This window comes from Gekko japonicus, unplaced genomic scaffold, assembly GCF_001447785.1.
Source record: "Gekko japonicus isolate JY-2015 unplaced genomic scaffold, Gekko_japonicus_V1.1 scaffold168, whole genome shotgun sequence".
Classification (NCBI taxonomy): Eukaryota; Metazoa; Chordata; class Lepidosauria; order Squamata; family Gekkonidae; genus Gekko; species Gekko japonicus.
In genome coordinates this window covers 68,986-84,409 of record NW_015167535.1, presented here as the reverse complement: position 1 = coordinate 84,409, position 15,424 = coordinate 68,986, and the positions used below count along the sequence as shown (strand labels likewise).

Here is a 15,424-nt window from a genome sequence, read left to right as displayed (position 1 = left end):
ATGTCAAGGTTAATCCTGGGCTAGGATCCTAATCCCTCCAATGCTATTGGTAGCCCAGGAAGAACCAGCCAATCAAGCAACAGTAAGCTCCCTGAGCGGGAACGTCTGTGATTGGTCGTTATGTAGACAACCTCATTGGTTGGTATTTGTACAGTAGGCGTGGCTACATTAGCCGGGAGAGTTTAAAAGCAGAACAGCTTCAATGCAAAAGCTTTTCTGGCTATCAGATGTTGATCCGTGTTGGAGTTGGGTTACAATTGTTGAATAAAGCTGATCTTTTGCTGAATCACTCTCCGACTACTTTAAGTGAGCGACTTAACAGAAGGATGGTTTATTTCTGGTTCACGTTATGAATAGTTTGCAATAGAGCCTGCATTTGAGCAGATCAGTTGAATTCACTCTTAAACAGAAAATACTAACCTCAAAATGAATTGGTATATCAGTATATTTGGTGTATGTGTATTATATTAAGAACATGTTGCCTCTCCAGGAAATCTGCTTGAAATGGGTATAATTTCTATTCTGCTTCAAAATGTGAAAATCTAAGTAAAGCTTCTGACAAAAAAAATCTAATATCAAAAATTACAAATGCTAAAGAAACACTGAATTTGGACTTACTTGAAATTACTGCCTTTCCCGGAAATATCTGGTGATTTATATGATCAAATTACATATAACTGTAACCTTGAGAATTAGAAACTTTTCATTTGCAGATTTCAGGACTTTTAACAGACTGCACATATATATAGAGTTGCCAAGTCTGAAGCAGGGGACTCCAGCGCCGCTTTGAGCCGCAACCACATCACCCGGAAGTGACACGACCACGCCGGGCACGCTGGGGGCCGGGCCACGACCATCCGAGGGAAAACCATAGAGTTTTCCCTCGGATGACCGTAGCCCCGCCCCCAGCGTGCCCGGCGTGCTCGCGTCACTTCCGGGTGACGTGCACATCACATGCTTTGGGGGTGGGGTCCCCCCGGGGCCCGATCCGCCGCCGGCGGGGAACAGGCCTCTGGGGCGGGGGTTTCCATGCCCCCCGGGGGGACTTGGCAAGCCTACATATATATCATATAAGCAGCAAGAATACATGTGTGCACATTAGAACAAGTAGCAGTCCTGTGCTGATCATTCTTGCAACAAGTAACTAGCTGGTTCCTGTTTAATTTGCCATTTGTAACTGTGATTATAAGGCCACAGAACACCAAAGCTGCAACTGACCTACCAGTTCAACTCCCACTGACCTCTCTAGCAAAAGTCCCTTGATCACAGCACACACAATGACTGCAACATATATCCCAGACAGGTAATTCTGAGCCAGAAGTAGCTTGTAGACAGGTGACCAATGGAAATGAATGCCATTTTATATCACACTATGTATTACTATTTAATTAAAGGTATTTGGGAACCCACCTTTCTCCCTACACAGCTGGAACCCAAGACAGAGTCTATGCACAAAAGATTTGCTTTTGAAGTGTATCAGTTGGTCCGTTACCTTCTTGGTTCTTTGACCAGTAAACATTTTGCATGTTCCAGAAGAACAGTAATGTTAAAATAATTGCAAACACTACAAAGTCTTGTGACACCTTAAAGACCAACGTATTTATGGTGGTGCAAGCTTTACTAGGTACGTTTTTCCAGATGCATGAAGCATTAGATTCAGTTGTCAAATATAGCTGTACAAATCAATAGAGGTAAGATATTATGTACATCTGCCAATTGCTGGTAACACTTCATGGATTAGACAGACCAGATTTATGCCCAGGAAAGCCTATGATTGCTACATGTTAGTCTTTAAGGTGTCTAGGGGTGTTCCCTCTCTTTCAGCATAAGCAAATCACCATGTTCTAGGAGATGCAAAAAAGATTTAAAAATGAATAAGCAAGGATGGATTCAGTCTAAGACTACAGCTCAGTCAGTTATGCAGTGGACAAAATGAGAACACAAATGTTTCTGTAGCACTGCATGACATTGCTTATATAATCAGCCACAGTGATTTTCAGAATCTTCAGATACATCTTCAGTCTACATGAATTATTTGAACACACTGGCAAAGGTCTCATGTGAAGGCAGTGCAAGATAATCTGAATGCCTACATCCAGTTTGCTAATATGGACGAATTTTTACCCAGATGCATCCTGAAGGTTCAGAACAGTGTTAAATTTAAGAACATCACAAAGTCCAACTCAAAGAACATTACCACTACCATACATAAAACCTAACCTAACCATTTTTAAAATGTGTATCCCACCTCTCCTAATGGTTCAAAGCCGCTTATGCTAGGGTCAGTGATAGAACTATACCCAGTTGTGGAGAAAAAACCCTCACCATTTGAGCCCCAGAAATACACAGCAGTTGTGGAAGAGAAGTACAGGCTGTCTCATGAATTGGTAACTGAATGAAAAACAAAATCAAAAACAAAGAATAACTTGAAGTGAGGTATCTAAAGTATTAATATTCTTGACCATAGCCGCCTACCAACCACAGCACTTGGCCAGTTAGGCAGACCAGTCTAAGGGGATACCTGATCTGGAGGTGGGAAGAACACATGAAGCTTCAGGGAAATATGGGATTCTGAACCAGGTGAAGTCTTCCTCCCCACCTCCTTAATCTGAGAAGGTAGACTGCTCTACATTGAAATTGTAAAGATAAGTACCTGCTCAGTCTGTGAATACCATCCCAACCTGGAATGAACCAAAAATCAGGAAGAGCCACCCTTTTCTCCCAGTGATAACTGTCCAAATGTTTATTGGTGTGGGGAGTAATGGATGGGCAAAGGTCCTGCCCCTTTGCCTCAGTTACCGATTCCCTGAATGTCTGTTAGGTATGTGTAGAACAGATAGCAGCCAAACAGTCATGGATGGCTGAAGAAGCCAGATGGCAGGGGGGAGTGATAACAAAAAAGCTGTTAAACTGTCAGCTCAAATCAGAAAGCCTTCAGGGAGCAAGACTGCAGGGAAAATACTGAATGTTATCAGATAGATTTGTGCTTACAGAGGGCTAAAGCTGAAAATCCTTTCTCAGGAGACTTCAGACATCTCAGGGTCTGTCTTTTTGTGAGAAAGCAGGCTAATGGTGAATGCTTTCAGAAGAGACTGTAGCTATCTTAGAGCCCAGTTTCTGAAGGAAACTGACTGACAATTTGTGGTTTCTGGGAGGAGTTCATATTTATACTGTGGGAATCCCAAGACTGAGGAAAGGCTAACATTCAGCCATTCTTTGCACCCAGGAGTTAACAACTGCAATATTCTGACTTATTGTGCCCAGCAAAAGGTGTTGTCCGTAAACACTTTTAAGTCTCATTATGTTGTTGTTCAGTCGCACAGTCGAGTCCGACTCTTCGTGACCCCATAGACCAGCTCCCGCCAGGCCCTCCTGTCTTCCGCCGTCCTCTGAAGTTGGCTCAATTACATGTTCGTTGCATCGATGACACTGTCTAACCAGCTCATCCTTTGCCGTCCCCGTCTTCTTTGAACCTCCTTATTTTGCCTATCCCTGGTAGTGAATAAAAGTTATTGTGAGTTTTTATCTCGTTTCTCATATGAAATAACTGCATTTGGAAGGCCACCTGGGTTCATTCTGTCAATAGAAGGTCGGGGTAGAGACTACCCTACTCAAACCTCACAGTACGCTACCTTTACTCAAACTGCATTTAAAACCTGGAACTTCATGGAAGGAGGGGGAAGAGATGTTCCTTTGGAACCAACCCACAGATCTTCATGGGCAACAAATAGCAAACCTCATGATAGAGTATTGATATTTGATTAGGGGGCTATAAGGAAGCCAAATTCAGAACAGAAAGGATGTTTCTGGAAAAGGAGTAGGCAACCTAGAACACATGTGCCAACAGCGGTACACCAAACAATCTGCTTAGCACCCAGGGCTAGATCTGTGACCAAGCAACAGAGACACTGGCAGCACTGCTGAGGCCAGCAGTGAAGAAGGCAACAGGCATGGCTTATACCAGTCATTGCCTCCCACCTGTACAGCCACCAGCTGAGTCTAAAGGGAATCCCTGAGATGCTGGGAGAGTTTCTGGGGCTTGACTTGCTCCAAGCATACCTGGCCAAGTACAACTCTCACCTCCCCATTTTATTTCCTGGCACACCAACATCTTCACGGGAAGGCAATATATTTTTTGTGGGGGCTGCTTTAGAAAATTGATCACAGGCTTAAGGCATCATAGACAAAACTAGCTGTTCACATTGAGTAATGAAATATGGACACACTAGGTAGCATGAAGCATTTTTAGGGTTTATTTAAATAAAAGTTATAATTTATACCAAGACCCTTTCCCCTGATTTTTAAAACAAACAAGATTCTCTTAAAAAATGTACAGGGCAAATTTTTTCATACAGTACAAGTCTCTTGATGAACAAAAGTTACACTTCTAATGAACTATTTACAACTTCAAAATATAGACTCAAACTTCAGACATAAAAATTATTTCACATCCATTCTAGTTTAGTGATTAGTAGCAGAAATAAAACATCTGCCAAAAATGTACATCCTTTGTTATAAACTAACAGGTATGTTTAAGAGTTTGCAATGGTTATATTTCCATCTTCTGCACAGCTTTGGTCTGCAGAAAACATGAACTGGCTTTGCTGGCTGTGTGTGTGTGTGTGTGTGTGTGTGTGTGTGTGTGTGTGTGTGTGTGTGTGTGATGTTGCTACGTTACTCACCAATAATCAAATCTTCCCTCACAAAAGTAAAAGGGTACTTACATATAATGTAACTTCTGTATCTGGAAATTTAAAGGGGGAACCATTACATGTGATCAGTTTTCATCTTCCTTTATTGCTGAAAAAGGTTCTCAAACTTGACCACTCTACTTCCAGTAAAGAAGTTATTCAATTAAATACAAAGAATTCACCAATAAGCCCTAGGTGTTCTAAGAATAACACATACACACAGCAAATATATGAAAGAATCATGTGTTCCTTTAAAAATGTTGAAAAAAATAACACTTCACAATGAAGTAGCACTACTGAACTTACATGCAGTAGCACCATACTGCAAATTCCAGGCCAGGAGATAAATTCAGACTCTACATGAGAATGGTTATATAAACACGGGATAGGATGACAAATGTTAAAACATTTCAGGATATAGGAAAGAAAAAGCAGAGAGGTCCTCAAGCTATTTTTGGAGCACTGGAATTAATGGCATATCACACAACAGCAGTTACTTTTGCAACAGTTCTTCATACAACATAAAGTTGAATTCTGCAAAAATATGTGCAGGCATACCTGTCACTTGCTCTTTAAAGATCCTGCTCACTCACTTGATATTGGAACAAACCACCACTGCATAAAAGTTTGTAACATATTTACTATGTCAACAATTCTGTTTTAATGTTTGCATTGTTAAGAGTGTAGATTATTCTAAACAAACCTGTATTAGAGTAACATCTGGGGGATTATATCAGTTATGTATCCAGAGTCTTTAGTGATAGTACTACCCTTCTGAAAATATAAGCAGTTGGGTGTTGTGGCATTGTCAGAGCTAGAAAGAATTTCAAGGAACAATGTTCTAAAACAATACTTTAGTCAACTGGTAAGGGAGGAGGTAATATGTGCCATTACCCGATTTACACCAGAACCAGTATTCTTATGATCAGAGTGACGGTAAAAATTACATTTGAAAAAATGATACAAAAATAAGAAAAAACTGCTCACTCTGTAAAAAATATAATCTGTTTTTAAAAAGTGAGAACCTCATGAACACCCAAGGGATCTTCTCCCCTATAAAAACACACACACACACAAAAACCTCAATGTACAATGATTCTAACGTGTTATACAGAAAGTTAAGTTAATTTAATGCTTATTTATCCGCAATCTACTACCTTGATTCTCTGCTGGGTTGATGTCTGACAAACTTTTTTTTAAAGGCAGGGACGGGGTTATTCACTACTGTCCCAAATACCTTCACCCAATTTATTTGAAACTGTATATAAATCAGAGGCCCTATTTTTTAAAAGAAAGAGTTATATTGCCTAGGTTACTGAAACTTAGACATCTGCTACTCTAGGAACTTTTTCCTATTAATACAATCAGTATTTTACCAATGTTAAAAATTTAGATGAACAATTCAAAAATTACCAATCTTGTTTAAGTCTTTTGGACAAGGGATTCTCTCAGTACATAAACATATACATGTGAAGTTTTTTCAAGATCATTTTACCCATGTATTTATTATTTATTCCTTCAAGAACATAAACAATGTGGGGCACTGACAGGAACCAAAAGTACATGGAAACCAATTTTTCTACAACTTCTGCTTCCAACAAAGTTAAATCGATGGTTAACTGGACATTATATATTTTTAAAAGAGTACCAGTTTGGGGATAAAACCACTTAGAGTGGGAAAGTGGTCAGTCTTTTCCCTAATGGTTAGTTCTCCTCTTAAATTCCACTTCTAACATCTATTTCCCCTGCAACTTTCAGAAGCATGTTTATCTTAGCAAGTAAACAGAAGCTCCTCCCCAGAAAGGGGGGGGGGGTTAAACTGGAAGTGGGTGAATCACAATGTGAAAATTGCAGAATGGGGAAGATTTATGTACTCCCACTACTTTTCCATCCAAAGCTGACAATTTTTAAGAAGGCTGTTGAGGCTTATACACACTGGCGAGTAACATGTTGTTAGCTACTAAAGCTCTGGATTGTGTTTTCTTGATTCATGAATTTCACAAATAAAGTTACAGTAAAAAGAAGAGTAAAAGCTGGCATGAAGCTCCAGTAACAAGTAAATTAAAGAACTGGCATGTCTGTCTATCAGGTACATAATGGGAATAGGAAAGTAGACAGAGAGATAAACATGGACATACTAATAGTGCTAGTTTGATGTAGAAACCTGAACTCAAGATGTCTAATTAGCTGGGATGCTGTGAATTTCATGATCAAATCTTCCAAGCATCTTTTTAAGGGAAAATAATATAGATCAGGGCCACATCACAAGAGAACAGATGTTTAACTGTTAAGCTTCCACTTGGTTTTCACCAATCAAAACTATCAATGAGTGGCTGTGTTTAGCCCTGGATGGAGAGGGGAAAAAGCTCTGGAAAATGTTTTAAAAAGAAAGGAAAATATATCTAAAAACATTGTGTGGTGTTTGTGTGTTTTGATTGATAAAACCACGTGGGAGAAGAGTTAAACCTCTTCTTCACCCTACATCAGAGCCTCAGTACAAAACCAGGGTCCCCAACATCTGCTGTTTGTCTTTTTAAAAGACTGGGAAGGTCTGATTATGGATTCCACAGAATCTTGTGCAGTTGAGACTCTCTAAGCAAGCCTTTAGTACACAAAATATATAAGTTTTCATGACTTTAAAATATTTGTAGTATTGAATTTAATGGAAGAAAAAATGATTTCCGCAAACCTGTGAAGACATGGTAGTCCTACTGTTCTGTATTAACAAAACAGGCCCTTAAAATAAAGATTCACAACGAAAATTGCTCCAAATGATACTTTCCATTCAAACCTCATTTGTTACATTAGCAAAGTGCCTTTATTGTGGGGTACACAAGATGGGGGGAGGGGAAGGAACATACCCTGCTCTCACTGTGCTAAGGAATAACTCCTTTTCACAAACCTCCTACCAGGAAGCACTCCTAAATATTCCAGAAATACTGCTGGCCTGACATATCCTATGGGCAAAGATGACCAAATTTAACAATATAAACTTTACCCTCTCAGAAGTACCACAGAATTTGCCATGCCAGAAACCCAGCCAGCAGGAAGAACAACAGCTTTGCCTTGTCCAGAAAGATACCCTTTGAAAAGGTACAATAGTTAGTAAGAAAGTTCGTCTGAAGCGTAACTACTGATACTAATACTTTCCACATATTATTTATACATTGATTAATTTAGTAAAAGAGTGACCTTCAGAAGTACATTAACTTGTTTTACGTCAGGCTGTACTCTACTATCCAGTTATGCATACATGAATACCAGAACTGGATTTGTACACATACAGCTGTGTGCAGGACTGACAGCAGAAGAAGAAACAGAATGTACTACCACATCCTGGGTTTCCAGGGCTGAGCAAGGCATCTCCCTTGGTCTGTTCTCCAGCTACTTGAGCCAAATATCTCCATAGGCTGTGTTTTTTTTTTTTTTAATGCCAGTAAATAAACATTAAAAGTGCTTAATGTGCAAGGCGGAGGTGATGATAGCACTTTTTTTCCTTTTTTGTTTTTTTTTTACAAAAGCTTTAAAAAACAAAAACATGAAGGCATATATAAAATACGTTTATGTAATGCAAGGTATGTGCAATGAAGGAAATTATTGCAGAATTGATGAAGGGTGTTCCACCTTTTCCCCCACAACCAAGAGAGTAAACCGAATTTTAAAAAAGGAAGTCCCCTTGGGGGAACCAGCTGTGGTGATGTACTAGCTTTCGCTGGATGCTGCTGCAGAAGTTATCTTCATATACTGGCTGAAAATGGTCTCGAAAGCTTCGTCTCTGTGTACCATGGCACCAAACACTAAAGGCTTTGAAAGACAGAAAACAGGAAAGTTAATAGCCCCCAAACTATAGAGATTCCTTCAGCTTCAGTAGGATGCCATCTATACAGCATGCTCCTAAATATGAAAAGACCCCTAACTTGTGCCCCAAGTGGCCACACCGCTCTGACAATTACTGATGACAGACCTATTGTGATTTTGTGTTAAAGCTTATAATCCTAATAAAAGGTAAAGGTTCCCTTGCTCGAAAGCCAGTCGAATCCGACTCTAGGGTTGTGGTGCTCATCTCCGTTTCAAAGCCGAAGAGCCAGTGCTGTCCGAAGACGTTTCCGTGGTCATGTGGCCGGCATGACTAAACACCAAGGCGCACGGAACGCTGTTACCTTCCCTATTTATCTACTTGCAATTTCTTGCTTTCGAACTGCTAGGTTGGCAGGAGCTGGAACTAGAGATGGGAGCTCACTCCGTCATGCGGCACACTCGGGTCTCGAACTGCTGAACTACCGACCTTTTACAGCCTGCAGTTCAGTGTCTTAACCACTTGAGCCGCCACAGCTCCATAATTCCAATAGTTAAATACAAATATTAAAACAAGAACATTATTTTATGTAACTATTTTACATACTTTCCCTATCTACACAGAATATTATCAGAATAGTATTGATGTTTCTCAAACACACACACAAACAAAAAAAAAGAGAAAAAATTAAAACACACTCTCCAATTATTTCAAACCCATCAATAAAAGTTCCTTTATGATGTGGCAGATTTCCGCATAAACACAGATGTAAATGCAACAGGGAAAAAAGGCTAGAAAAAATCATGAATATTTTCAGGAAATGTCACACGCAGCTTCAGAGGTACTTGAAGGAGCCTGCAGCTAATTCAGAGAGCTGCCTTTATTGTTATGATAGGGCAGGCTGGTCATTCCCCATTTTTCACTTTGTTCTCCAATCCAGAAGATGGAAATTGCACACAATGTCAAGACCAATGTCTTTATTCCTGAGATCTGAATTTCTACATGTCTTTATCAGGAACATAAAAGGCCATGGTCTCATTTTACAAAAACATTAACATTCATTTCTTCTGATCTTGCATTTCATAAATGGGTGCTTCTAGTTGTGAGCAGTAAACAACAGCCATTCTCCTACAACTGAAAGATGTACTTTAAAACTACCTATGTGGCAGACTCTGCAGGAGCGGCTGTGGAATTTGAATTCAAGCATTCTATTCATATCACTGCATAACCGTAGAAGCGGCTGCATTAAGTATACTGCCAGAGGGTTGCGCACATACTGCTACATTCAGTTCAATAGGACAGTGCTCCCCACTCAAGTTTCAAGTAATTTGTTACAGAGCCAAAATCTATGATGAAAAGTTACAGAGCAAAGATATTGCCAATTTTTCTTCAAGTCAAGCAGCTACAGAACTTCAGAGGTGCTGTCCACAGATGAGGGGATAATAGGCCTCTATGCAACACATTATGAGAACAATTAGCCAGGAGGCACTACAATTAAATCTCTAAAATTACGTTCTAGCTATATTTGAAGTGCTCCAAAAAGTAAAGCAAACACCATTAATATTTCCTGAGTAGAAAGGCATAGTCAAAACAATGAGGTTTAGTAACACAAACCAGGCCTTTCTGTTTGTTTGCTTACTTACCTTCTGTGTAGATGGTGTTGAGACTGCAATACCCATGCCAGATCCTGGGAGAACCGAAAGGACTTTGTACTAAAAACAAAGGTGGGGGGGAAGAAACATATTTATGTACTTAGACATTTGGATGAGTGAAGGTGATGCCTAAAAGCTCATGTCTGACCAGTGCTAAAGCTGGGGGGAAATATCACTCTGACAGGGAATTGTCGTTTTAGTGGTCAAGATAGTTAGATGAAATGGTATGGCAGAATCTACAAAGGCCAGAGAAATAAAATCCTAAGATTTCATAACAGTGACTGACACTTTGCTCTCCCTCAATCCTCAAGTCCACCTGCAAGTGTGATGTGCTCCACCTCCTGCTGACCCTACCTGCAGCGGATTATCTGTCTGTGATCTTTTGACATGCTAGTATAGTAATAACAGAATGCCTGTAAACATATATGTGTCCTTCTCAGAAAAAGTGGACATTTGTTTCTATCATGGTGAGACCCAGGTGCTTTGACAGAGTGACTGGTGGGGACACTGGCTTAGATCATCAATACTGAGCCTTGAGATTGGATTACTGCAATGCTCTCCATATGGGGCTACCCTTGTCCCAAATTCGGAAGCTGCAGCAGGTGCAGAATGTGGCAGCCAGGCTGTTGTTGGGTCTTCCTTTATGGGAGCACATCCAGCCTGCGCTAAAAGCACTGCACTGGCTGCCTATAGCATACCGAATTCGATTCAAGGTGCTGGTTCTTACATTTAAAGCCCTTTATGGTCAGGGGCCTACATACTTGAGGGACCGCCTTTCCCCATATGTTCCTCAGAGAGCGCTACGATCAGGGTCTCAAAATCGTTTGACCCTTCCGGGGCCCCGAGAAGCCAGGCTGGTATCGATGAGGGCCAGGGCTTTCTCAGTGGCAGCCCCATACTGGTGGAACAAGCTCCTGGAAGACATCAGGGCCCTGCAGGACCTATTACAGTTCCACAGGGCCTGCAAGATGGAGCTCTTCCACCAGGCTTTTGATTAAGGAGCCGCACCCAACCATCTGTAGCCCTGGCCCTAATATAATAGAAATACCACCACTGATAACCTACATATGCCAACATGACCCAGACTAGTTATATGCTGACCATACTTTATGCTACTGATGCCTCGCCATCATTATATGATGTACTAGCACTTTAGGTCATGTTTTAGAGCCAGTTTTGTGTAGTGGTTACGTGTGCGGACTCTAATCTGGGAGAACCGGGTTTGATTCCCCACTCCTTCACCTGCAGCTTCTGGATGACCTTGGGCAAGCCATAGTTCTGACAAGAGCTGTCCTTGAAAGGGCAGTTCTTGAAAGAGCTCTCTCAGCCCCACCTACCTCACAGGGTGTCTGCTGTGGGGAGGGGAAGGGAAAGGAGTTTGTAAGCCGCTCTGAGACTCTGAGTGAAGGGTGGGGTATACATCCAATCTCTTCTTCTTCTTTTATACTTATATTTATTTATTTTATCTAACTTCTGTTTTATCTGTTTAAAATTTGTATGTAAGCCGCCCTGAGCCTGCTTCAGCAGGGAGGGCGGAATATAAATCAAATAAATAAATAAATAATTTCAGGAATACAGATTCTCCCCCATTGCTCAAAAATGAAGAATAGTAGGTGCTGTGGAATGCCAAAGACTCCATGGATTTATCTGCATACTCTTCACCAAACAAGACATAGGCAGACATTCTTCCCACAGCCAAGTTTTCATTTGAATTGCCCAAAGTACAATAATATATTCCACTAAGGACCACTACTTAGAGTTTGTTCATCTAAGTTCCCAAAATACATCCTAAGGTAATTTAGAGTTCAATAATAATATTTTTATTTATTTAATTATTAATCGCACTTATACCCCGCCCTCCCTGCAATGCAGGCTCAGGGCGGCTCACAGTCAGTACATAAAATACAGGTAAGACCACATAAAACCATATAAAACAATTCCATTATTAATACTGTCTCATAAAGTGCAGAAGATAGTTACTCAAGATGGCTTATTTCAATATACTCTCTAAAGATCCTTCTGCTCCAGATTTTCCTGTGGCTGGATGTTAAAACCAAGAGCCAGGGCTCTGTAATGGTGGCGGCACCCTAGCTGGAAGCCTGGTGGAAGAGCTTCGTCTTGCAGGCCCTGTGGAACTGCAAGAGGTCCCGCAGGGCCCTGATCTCCTCCGGGAGCTCGTTCCACCAGGATGAGGCCGCCACCGAGAAAGCCCTGGCCCTGGTAGTCACAAGCCTGGCCTCTTTTGGGCCAGGGAGGGTCAATCAACTTTGAGACCCCAACTGAAGTGCTCTCTGGGGTATATAATGGGAGAAGGTCCCTTGTTCCAGTCCCAGTTATGAACTTTTATTTCTTTTCTTTTTTTTTAGTTAAAAACTTCTGACTTCACTGAATACAAGGAGAGAGTGCACTCAGATTTTCCAATGAATCAATAAGATTTACAAGTGGTTGTTGTGGCAAGGCCAGATCCATTTGTGCTACCAAAACTTTAAAATTGTCATTACTCAACACATATGTTTTAAGAGAAAGACTTAACCATGCAAAACCATAAGATCATAGACCTACCTTCTGAATATCTGTTATATCCGAGAGTTTTATAACTTTATTTCTTTTAGAGGAACCGGATTTGGAGCTTTCAAAACATAAGTAACTGAAGATAAGGAAAGAAGGAATTTATGTCATGTGACTGAAACCCAAATTATTTAACTCCCTCTTCATTAACTGAATTTTCATTTCTCAGTACTAGAAACAGTTCTACAAAGTCAGAAAAATTAAACTTCTGAGCTAAATCATAAACTCAGGTTTTTCACATCAAGTTGAACATTTAAGTCCATAAATATTTTTATATGCTACACTGAAATTACAACTAACATATGTTTAGAGTATGCATGCTTACAACCACAAAATACAACAGAAGTTGGCCATCTTAAAATTCCTCTCCAAAAAGAATCCCATGGCTTTTTTCATCAGGAAAATTATTTAGGATGGTTTGAACCTCAGACATGAACAAAGTCCCTTCACTATTAAATGGCACAAAAGTTTATTTAAAACAATGGCTTGCAATTCTGCTGGTGTTACATTAAAAACTAGGTCTTAGCCCAAATGGTGTGTGGGGATAGGGGACTGCAGAACCTTCCTTTCTGCAAAAAAACCCAAGTTCCTCCTTTTTGTGATTTTCAAGTTGCCACCATTACTGCTAGGAAGAGATATAGTCCACTCCAGCACATTCAGACTGCATTCAGGAGCTACCATTGAAACAGCAACTACATTGTGAGTTTCTTTGCAGGTCTAATCAGCTGCAGCTTCAGTACTATTTTCCCCACTACAAAGCATCATTCTTCCTAGTAATGTGGTCCTTGATACAGCAGCGATTCAGAGTGAACAGTTGCCATTGTCACTGTGAATTAGTTTTGCTTGCCTTCTTTGTATAGTCAAATCTGATCAACTTCACCGTGACTTCATTTTTATTAGGAAAAAGGAGGGCGATTTTGCAATCGTCTGTCAAAAAGTTAAGCCTTTGGCTTACAGTTTCAGGAAAATTGTAGAGACACACATACCCTGAAAGCCCACTTTTTATGTCAAAATGAAGTGCTGGAGAACATTTGACTTAGTCCTGTTTAAATGGTTTAATTTACATGTGGTCAAAGTTGTAAAACCTCCAGGCTCTGAAATCTGCTAATTAAGGGTACAGAGACAGTAATTCTAAAGGTGCCACAGCGGAATTTGACAAGGCTGAGTCCTGAAGCAGACTTTGCCACTTTGAAGGCAGAAGAAATCTATACACCACCAATTCTTTCTTTCTCTGCTACATCTTTCCTTGTGTTTGCTTACTCTCCATCTGATCTACAGTTGTATTTTGGAATCTTCTTTAGGAGCCATTCAGTCCAATTTTCTTGGTCCTTTTGGACATATTTAATTTACTTGTATTAAATTTAAATTTGTGTTCTCTAAGCAATATTTGGTGTTTACAAAACTCCCCCCGCAAAGAAATACCCACAGCTTGGACTCATTTTTCTGAAGGCATTTCCCTCAGTGTAGGAAGCACCTTTAAAAGTTGTGCCTTCCACTTCCCACCATATGACTCAACAGCAGAATAATTTTATAGTTGTGGGCAATCTTAAACAGCAGTGTTCTCTCAGTTAGTTCATCCTCCTGACCCCAGCCCGCCTGTGTAAGCTGTGCAAAGGACGTACTTTTCTGTGACATAAAGCACTCCATTTCTGATGTAGTCTGTGGGCATCTTCCTGTCCCTGTTAATCAAGCAGCAACGCCAGCCATTTTCACATACTGCAAAGAAATACAATGACATTATTCTTCACACACATGGTTAAAAATCAAGGTGCAGACCTTCAAGTGGGCAGACAAAGCCCCAGAAATTAGACCAATTCTCAGAAAATGCAAAACAAATGGAAGGGTAAGATGTGCTTCTGCAATTAATTTCTCTAAAAGCAGTGACCAAAGGGTGTACAAAAAAGCTTTTCTCAACAGTAAAATATTTGTTTCAAGTACTGGATTAAATTACTTCCTCTGACTGGATTATGCACTTTTCCTTCCCTCTCAAATTCATGCTACGACAAAAGGCAAGCCATGCTAAAGGCATCAGGTTCGCAGAGATAACCTTCTGGATGTCAGATAAAAAATTAATTTGACCTCCAGCCCATAAAGCGACAGCAGATAACTTTACAGCACAGCTCAGAATAATGCTGTGCTGTGAACCATTCTTCATAAATGCACTTTTGCTCACAGCCAAGACCAGCATTTACATCTGTGTCTATACCTGCCAAAGGACGCTCATTTTCTGACAGGTTAAAGACTTCATGGAAGTTGCCTCTCTTAGTAGTATGGAAACGGCTACTGTCCTCATCTCTGTTGACTCCAGCGGGGGCACTTGCACCTACATAGCTTCTCGAGGCTGTTGTTTGAAGCTGAAAGGAAATAAAACCAGATCGTCATCAGTGCATAAGTCACAAAAGAGATTGGCAACTTTATGCATCTTCTTGAGAAAACATCCTGCCTGTATTCTTCAGAATGAGCCCTGAGTTGTGCAAATGTAAGGCCCAGTTCAGTTTCTTCGCACAATGCTGCCACGTCTGGGAGTAGTATCTCCACACGTGGCCAAGTATTAGTCAACCTACATGAACCAAGTCGTGGCACAGACTATACCACTTCTTACTGCAGTTGATGAAAAATGGTTGTTGAAATGTTCCCACACACAATTTTTTAAAAAGGGCCACAAAGCCTTGCATTTGGAATACTAACACAGCAGAAGAGACGGAGATGCTGTTTTT

The 15,424-nt window shown here is 40.5% G+C and overlaps 1 protein-coding gene across 1 annotated transcript in view; it reads right to left on the bottom strand.

Annotated features, from left to right (window-relative positions):
* Positions 1-4,748: 4,748 nt before the first annotated feature.
* The window catches only part of GRAMD4 (GRAM domain containing 4), a gene marked incomplete at its 5' end in the record, with an annotated part of 66,737 nt that continues 56,061 nt past the window's right edge, over positions 4,749-15,424 (bottom strand). The window contains 5 exons of the mRNA XM_015413489.1: positions 4,749-8,495; positions 10,131-10,199; positions 12,702-12,786; positions 14,330-14,423; positions 14,914-15,061. Coding sequence (XP_015268975.1) covers positions 8,394-8,495; positions 10,131-10,199; positions 12,702-12,786; positions 14,330-14,423; positions 14,914-15,061 — 498 coding nt within the window. The remainder of the gene's footprint in view (positions 8,496-10,130; positions 10,200-12,701; positions 12,787-14,329; positions 14,424-14,913; positions 15,062-15,424) is intronic.